Below are 8,535 nucleotides of genomic sequence, written 5' to 3' on the forward strand. Positions count from 1 at the left end.
TTTGCACAACATTAGTATCAACGTTGATAAAACTAAAAAAAAAATTTAAACATCAAGGTTGTTTTCTTAAAATTTTAAGAATAGCCTACTCAATATATTTATAATAATGCTGCATAAGCATGACTCATGTTAATACTTTTTTTGCATATAGTACATTGTTTAAAAACATAAGAGCTGAGTTTCTAGATAATGAAAGTTGTTATAAAAGTTGTTAAAAATTTATACTTGGCTTTAATAATAGTTGAAAACACAAGCAAAGATAGCTACTTTTGATTTTTTTTTATAATATATTGTGAGTCTTTCCAAACTTGTAGGAGTTTAATAGACGAAAAAAAATTACAAACACCACCGTAATAAGCTGACTTTGAGATTTGACTTCAAAATTTTGCTGCTTATTTTTAATTAACAAAGAGTTTTTAATTGTTCAAAAAGTTAGCTGTTCTTTAATTTTATTTACTTTAAATTTAGTTTTTAACTTAGTTTTTTTTTAATGAAGTTTTAGCTCTTTAGGAAAGTTTAAAACATTATAGATTTAATATCTATTTTATTATCACTTTCAGTACTGCTAACGAACGTAGTTTGTTATTCTTAGTTTGCTAATAATTTTTTTAAGCTGTTTCAAAGGACATCAAACGTTTTTTATACCAACGTCTATTGTTTTAGCTTTACTTTTTTGTTGAAAAAGTTTGCCTAGTTTTTACTTTAATGATTAAACATAAAAAATTTCTCTTTATTTTTACGTTGAAAACCTTCAACTTATAAACTATCATTAACCATGATAATTAAATCTCATCCTTCAAATTAATATGCTGTTATTTCTGTGTATGTAACATTGATTTATAAAAATATTTTTACTAAATCTGTTATGAACAATGTTTGTATTTTTTTCTAAAAATTAAGAAATCTAACAAATTATTAAATAAAGGATCACTTACATAAAATAACTAGATATACGTTACTTAAGTTAATTAAAAGTGTTTCAAGCGATTTATAGTAACTTTAAACTTTTTAAAATTCAATATAGCCTTTCAAAGATATTAATTTAATCAACTTTAAAAATTTATTTTTAAAGTAAATGTTCGAAAATTAAGTGCAATGGTAGTTCAGCACTTGCAAGTCATCGAAGCAATTTGCTTTAAATTTTTAACGACTATAAATAAGTAATCATAAAAACCTAAATAGGGAAATTCAAAGACATAAATACCACAATGTTTAATTGCAAAGCAATTAGAAAGTGGTTAAAGTTTTTCTTCAAAACTGTCAAGTCGGTTATAGCAAGAACTCTGTACGGATTGTACTCAGTACTCGCCATTTGGAGGGTTACTGAAGCAACTCAAATAACTCAGTATTGGTTTCTACTCCTTGGTTTGATACCACTTGCTTTCGAAACACTTTTCACTGTCTATTCTAAAGGAAAAGAGCTCATAAATGGTTAGTTTTATTTTCTAACTTTCTTTTTGCTTTGCTTATTAAATATTTACAACTGTAGACAAAAGATTTCAATCATAGTACTTTTTTATTTTTTACTTTGTAATAGGTTTTAATATTGTTTATTTAAAGAAATCTAATACTTTGCTGAATCTTTGTTTTTCTGAAGCCTTTTCAAAAAATGATAAAGTTTTGTAGGTTTTATAGTTCTGTTTATTCCAAAATCAAAGTTACTAAATTTTAAGTTTTATTTTAACCGAAAAACACTTAGATGAAAAATTTTAGGTTTTAAAAACTTTTTACAAGCTCTTTTTTTATTATAGTTCAAACAAACTTTAAACTTTAGTTTTATATATAATCGAGTAGAGAACGAAAATGCTTCAATTACAGCTTCTAATCATTTTTACTTTAAAGACACAAAAGAATAAGTTTATTTACTCCTTTAAGTAGTAGAAATTGGTTTACCGATTTACAAAATTAGGATCCGACCGGAATCTAACTTCAAAAATCGATCTGGTTTCTTTTAGATCCACATAAAAAATCAAAATTTGGGTAGAACCAGAGCTTATTTTTAAATTAAGACCAGGCCGGATCAGTATCTAAGTGAAAAAAGGTTTTATACCGTCAAATCACTAATAGATAACAAGTACAAATTCTTTCTGTTTAATTTATTGTTTGAAAATAGATTGTTATGATACATTTTCGTCATTTGTTTTTACGAAACTAATACATTTTTTACAAAAAAAAATATAAAAGAAGCTGACGATCATAGAAATGATATGATAATATTAATATAAAGCATATTAACTTAAGTTTTTCTCGTTTTAAATTTAAGTTTGATATTTTTTAACATACAAAAAATAAATAAAAGCTTTAAAAAAAAATCAAAAACTGATTATTAATTACAGGATAACAGCTTCAGTTCTTTTCTTTCTTTTAGTGGCAATTCCTTGTGTCTGGTTATTAGAGCTCGAACTTTTAAATGACCGTTTAATTGAAAGTGGTATAATAGCTAGAAGTGGAAATGAAGAAGTTAGTACATACTAAAGCATTATCAAAGTGATTAAGATTATGTAAAAAATACTAAAGATTTTAAGTTTTTACTTTAGTTGTTTTTTCGCTCTGTTGGTGTTTAAGTTTTTAAATGAAATTATACAGTATAAAAATATATTTCATACAAAACACAGATATCTAATATTTTGATAACTGTTTGCAAGCTCTTTTCAAATATGTGTTTTACAAATTTGATTCACATCTTTTTTTTATTCGTTAAACTTTATGATACCAAAACTATTTTAGTTTTAAACAGTACAAAGATGACCTTTTAGACAACAATTGTATGAAGTATGATGTTTTTAAAACAAAATAGAAAACCCTAACTTTTTTTTCTAGGCTTAAAATAGTATGTGCTTATCAAACAAACTTTTTGTAATTATAATGTTTTAAAGGTTAAAAATGAAACTACGCATTGGTCATGGAAAAGACATTGAACTGTGTCTGTGGTTTATGACTCATTAACCAAAAGGTTTTTTCGTTAACCACAAAAATTTTTCTGCACAAACTTTTTTGTCGATCAATTTACAAAACAAACAACATATATACAACTAATATTAGTATTTATAACAAGAACCCGCTGAGAAACATGACGAATGAGAACTGGGCGCTCGCGTTGGAGCAGATGCTCATCTTTGTCCTTGTATTCAGCAAGTGGGTTGCGCCAAAGGGGCAGATGACCAACCAGGAAATGTCCCAGTTGCTATTGGTTACCATTGCTGCAGGGGCCGATATACTCGAGCTGCTTGAAGCTTTTGGGCAGAGCAATGTATGTTTGTGTACTATGTATAAATAGCTTTTAATAATTATTTTAAATTTAAACAGTTTGTCGACATACGCTTAAATGCTTGTGAATTTTAAAACAATTAAAACTTTATTAAAGGTTAATAAAAAAATTCATATATTAAAAACTAAAACAGTATTAAATATAAAGAAATGTAAATACTTATATTAACCTTACCACAGACAGGTACAACGCGTGAGCTGGTCTACATAGTCTTGGCTGTTTGGAGCTGGTCTTTTCTTCAGTTCTGCTTCATTCTAACAACTAAAAAGCAAGTTCCTACCTTGCAAAAAGATTTAAAATTCGAAGCCAAAACAAAAGAGTTGCAAGATAAAAACAAAACACTTGCGTCAACGAGCAAACCATGGAAACTAGTGCTGATAGATTTGAAACAAAAGTAGAAAGTCAGAGAACAGTTAAAGAAAAAAGGTGGCTCCAGTTTATGTCCTGAAAAAACAAACTTTGATATTTTCTGGTACATCTAAACTTATTTGAAAACATTTTGATTGTAGACACAGTTGTTCTAAAAAATATAAGAAGTTGTTTAAATAATAATTTTTACATATTTGTTTATGTTTTAACAATCAAAAAAAGCATTTGTCAGTAAATTGTTTCAGGAAAGTATGCAGGTTGAAAAATAAACGTTCAAAAGTACTGAAAGTTGATTAATTATGAAACGTACTTCAACCACTTTTAAAAATAGTAGTTCTAAATACTTTTTATCTTTAAAAAAAGCTGAATGTAAAACCAAACTAAACGTTTTTACACGAACAATTTATGAACAACCTAAGCAGTAGAGTAAGAAACTAATTAAGAAAAATTATTTACCGCACTTTTACATATATTTTACTTTTTGCAGTTGTTTTGAATGCTTTTGTTTTTACAACGAAATTTGGGGCGTGCTGTTAGTTATATTGTTTCAAGATGGACCTTTTCTTGTTATCAGACTCGTTATTCTATTTCAATATAAGGTTGTTTCATTGTTTTAAATTTTCATAACAGCATAATGTATGAATAAAGATATGAATTTTAAATATTTAAACTCTTGGTAATATATAAATGCTTGTAATATTTATTATGAAATAATATTATTTTCATTATTTTTCTGATTATGTAAAATTTAATGATAATAATGATATCTGATTAATCAAATTGTTCATTTAGCTACATTAAAAAACACATTTTGTTTAATTACAGTTTGTAAAAAATCCCAAATAAGTTGTAGTAATGATAAACAACAAGCTATTGCTAAAACACGCATCTTACAATAAAGGTTATCACTCACATGAACATATTTTTCACTTTGAAGAACGTAATCGTAATTTTGTTGCTTTTAAATCATATCCGCGTGGTGGCAAAAGAGGGAAGGAGTGAGTGGAAATTGAGGATGGGTGAGGTACGGAGGATGAGGCAAGAAGTAAAAAGGAAAAGAAAGATGCAGTCCAATAAAAAAGTTAAAGACGAAAAAGTTGAAAGTCAGAACAACAACGTCTCTAATGATTAAATCAAAAAAAATCTGGAAAAAATAAACAAACTTTGTACGTACCTGTTATTATTGCTTATAAAAAAGTTGATATGTTCTAATTTATCTTCTAAGATAATAAAAAATGTGAGAATTTTTTTTTTCAAAACTTTAAATAACTCACACTCGAACAGTGTTTGTGAAAGGGCAAACTATACTCATAAAACGATTAAAGATTTTTAAATTATTTAGAATGCAATTTATTTGATGTAAAATAAATTCAAAAAACTAAGCTTACATAGCTGTTTCAAAACATAACGTGTAAAATTGGATACATTACTAGTATATTTACAAAGTCCAAACTTATTTTTCTAGTCGAGTTTTTACTATATATATATTTATTGAAAAGTTTTACAAAAGAGGTGTAAAAAAAACAATTAACTTTTTATTACTGCAGGTAGGTTGTTTGTAAACGTTTTTCATTGCTTTGTGCCTTGTAACCGCATTTTTTTAATTTTTTACCAGAAGGGTTATAAAAGTTTAGAAAGTAAATAATTTTGTTAAAAAGGTCATCTATAAATTATTTCCGGTGCAAGCAGTTTTAGTCGTATTCGAAAAACATATTTAGTTACTACGTTTTGTCTACTGTAGAAAATGTATATAAAGTTTCGAATCCATAACGTTTTTATAACTTTTTTTAAATTTATTAGCTACATACCTATATTTTTCATTTCTTAAGATTCAAAATTTTATGTTTTTTAAACTCGTAAACAATTAAAAATAATTAGTATATAAAGATGAGTATATTATATAAGAAAGCTAAGAACTTATATTTTTTTTGTCGGGTGTAAAGGTGTTAGCTTTATTTTTTGGTTTTCAATTCTACTTATTTTTAAATTCTATTAAATTTGTTTGCAAAGCATTGCAAGTAGAAAGTAAATAAACTAGACCTTGTTAAAAGTATTAGTTTTCTGGTGAATTTAAAAACTTTAAGTTAAATTTTTTGTTTAGTTTACAGTTCTATGAAGAGTATCAAACTACAGTGTTCTTATGATAAACAGTTTAAAATTACAATAGCAAGTACAACTTTTTAGTTTATCTTATGTTATTATAATTACTTATTATATAAATATTTACTTCCTGCTTAACTTAAAGCTTCCTTTTGATTTTCGTGCTTTTAAGTTTAGTTTGTCAGTTTTTATAGAAAATAAAACTAAGAATAATGATGATTTAAAAAACATTTTCGCAAATTTTTTCATTAGGTACTAGATCACTCGTATGCTTAACTGTATGTTTATGATTTATTACGAAAAAGACAAAAGCTATAGTTTTAGAACTATTTATTAAGAATAATAAAGTTGTACATTAAAGTGTGTCAAACTTTTATATAAAATGAGATATACTGTAATATCATTATGTTTATTGAAAAAAAAAAGTTTTTAAATCTTTAAGAGGACATGTTACAACTGTTTAACGCACTTTTACAAAGAATTAAAGTTATAATAAACATTTGTTTTCACTTTTACTTTATGAACTAAGTTTAAACATTGCTATAACTCAGGTTTTGCATTAAGTTCTTGTGAATAATTACTTTCAAAAGAAAGTACTAAACAAAAGATTTAGTTACCACCCTTGTTTTCTTTGAATAATTGGAGGTGATTAACAGTGTAAGCAAAACGTAAACCTAATACGTTATACTAGCATATAGTTTATTTTTTGAATGCATGATAGCTGAGTTTCGAGTAAAAAAATAAAATTAAAAACTAATTAGCTTTCATGCATAGCTTTAACAATAGGTAAGAACGCAAGCAATTCCTGTTTTTTTTTTTTAATCTAAATTGAGTTTTTACTAAAAAGTATAGTTGTTTTACAAGATAACAGGTAAAAGCACCAACAAACTAAACTTATTTACTTTTAGTTTCAATATTTTTCTGTTATTTTTTCACTTAAAACTTTTATTTTATTTCTCTAGAAATCAGCTGACATTTTATAATTTATTGAACAGCTTATGAGTAAATAGTAATTTTAGTTATTGTTTATAGTTACAGTTTAAAACAAAAGAAACTATTTAGGTTTTCTTAATATGCAATGCTATTTATTATCAATATAAATCGGTTTTGAAACTGCTAAATAAACTATATCAAAAAAATACATAATATATAAACTGTATAGTGTGTAGATGACATAAAACTAGAAAAGTTTACTAACCAACAAAAGGTAACGAAAACACTCAATCAAAAAGCTTTATAACCACACAGAGATATTAAGTAACTTAATCTAAAAAAAAAGTTGTATGGTTTTATCGTAGACTAAATCCAAACTACTAAACAAAATCAAATAAAAATCCGGAACCGGATCCGGACTTTTTTTTTAATTAGAATCCGGCCAGAACCGGATCCGGACTTTTTTTTCTAATTAGAATCCGGCCGGAACCGGATCCGGACTTTTTTTTCAAATTAGAATCCGGCCGGATCCGGATATCAGACAAAAATGGCAATATCCGGCCGGACCCGGACCCGGATAGTTAGTCCGGTACATCAGGTATAAACTAGCCTGAGTCAGAATGAGGTTTTTAAAAACTAAAAAAAAAGAACTTTAGTCTAATAATAAGTAGATCAGCTAGCCACAAGGTTTACAAATTTAGGTGTTATTTACAATTAAAAATCTGAAATCAAGTTCTTGAACAAAATACACTAGAAAATTACAAAATATTGAAAACTGGATCAGCTCAAACTCATTCAAAATCTAAAAGGAAACTAGCCTGAGGCAGTCCAAGATTTTCTAAAACTCCAAAAAATTTTCAAACTAGCAGGGTTGCCACTGTTTAAGTCAATAAAACTAGCTAGAGTGAGTATAAATAAGCCTGAGTCAGAATGAGGTTTTTAAAAACTGAAAAAATACTTTAATCTAATAATCAGTAGAACAGCTAGCAAAGGTTGACAATTTGGTAGTAAAGTTCTGGACTGATTGTGGTACACTTAAATTACTAGTACTACCCATCATAATTAAATCCTACCTTATTTAATTAATATCTAACAAATACTAAATTCTAACTGAGACTACTTTCTAAAATCAGACACGACAGTTTTGAGTGATGAATCTTTTATATAAAACACAACAAGATATACTAGCATATAAAAAATTATTAATTACTTTGGTAACACTTTAAAAACTGGAAGCTATTTAAATCTATATCAAAAGAATTAAAACAATAAATTAAAAATTAAATAAAACTTTTAGTAAACAAGAAACTGTAAATATTTAATAAACTATTAAACTATAAACCTGGCTTAAATATTTAAACAATTAAACACCAGTTGAAATATTCACTTTTAAAACAAAACACTACTTACAATAAGCATTCACAAAAAAGTTCAAGATATTTTCTTGCTTAAAGCAGCACACCAAACTAACTAACTGTTTACATATAAACTGCCTGTCATGTTCTGATGTTTTATTGCATCAGTATTTAGTTTGAAACATTTCGTCATATGATTCTCATTGGCTCGTACATTCAACCGTATTAACTCTAAATATTCTTTGAGCTCAACTTTAAACAATAAATAATGCAAGTATTCATTCCAAAGTTTTCAATTTTACAACATATGTAAAGAGTTGCAATTCTGAAATGTTTATTTCATAGTTTAAATGTAAACAAATGTAAATTAGTCACGTGTACAAATGAGTCAATCACGGTAGATGTTTATTTTTAACTGACGAAAATGATTCTTATTAATTTACACAGGGTTTGTTTTTGAAAAAATACTTTTCAGTATGCTCTTTTTTACTAACTATATCCGGGTCCGGC

General features: G+C 26.5%; 1 protein-coding gene across 1 annotated transcript; it reads left to right on the forward strand.

Annotated features, from left to right (window-relative positions):
• Nucleotides 1-1,208: 1,208 nt before the first annotated feature.
• On the forward strand, nucleotides 1,209-4,769 carry LOC145846963 (transmembrane protein 26-like). The gene is made up of 6 exons (XM_082953471.1): nucleotides 1,209-1,351; nucleotides 2,337-2,460; nucleotides 3,056-3,254; nucleotides 3,452-3,662; nucleotides 4,125-4,236; nucleotides 4,539-4,769. Exons 1-6 carry the CDS (start codon nucleotides 1,209-1,211, stop codon nucleotides 4,767-4,769), a joined length of 1,020 nt encoding a protein of 339 aa, XP_082809597.1.
• Nucleotides 4,770-8,535: the final 3,766 nt, after the last annotated feature.

Source organism: Thalia democratica, unplaced genomic scaffold (genome assembly GCF_965202585.1).
Source record: "Thalia democratica unplaced genomic scaffold, ktThaDemo2.hap1.1 HAP1_SCAFFOLD_752, whole genome shotgun sequence".
Classification (NCBI taxonomy): domain Eukaryota; kingdom Metazoa; phylum Chordata; class Thaliacea; order Salpida; family Salpidae; genus Thalia; species Thalia democratica.

What these genes read in the sequence shown, in the direction of transcription:
- LOC145846963 (XM_082953471.1), top strand. Translation starts at nt 1,209, where the DNA reads ATGTTTAATTGCAAAGCAATTAGAAAGTGGTTAAAGTTTTTCTTCAAA. An exon ending in ACTCAAATAACTCAGTATTG is followed by an intron (nt 1,352 to 2,336) that starts GTTTCTACTCCT and finishes TATTAATTACAG; the next exon opens with GATAACAGCTTCAGTTCTTT. An exon ending in CTGATAGATTTGAAACAAAA is followed by an intron (nt 3,663 to 4,124) that starts GTAGAAAGTCAG and finishes TACTTTTTGCAG; the next exon opens with TTGTTTTGAATGCTTTTGTT.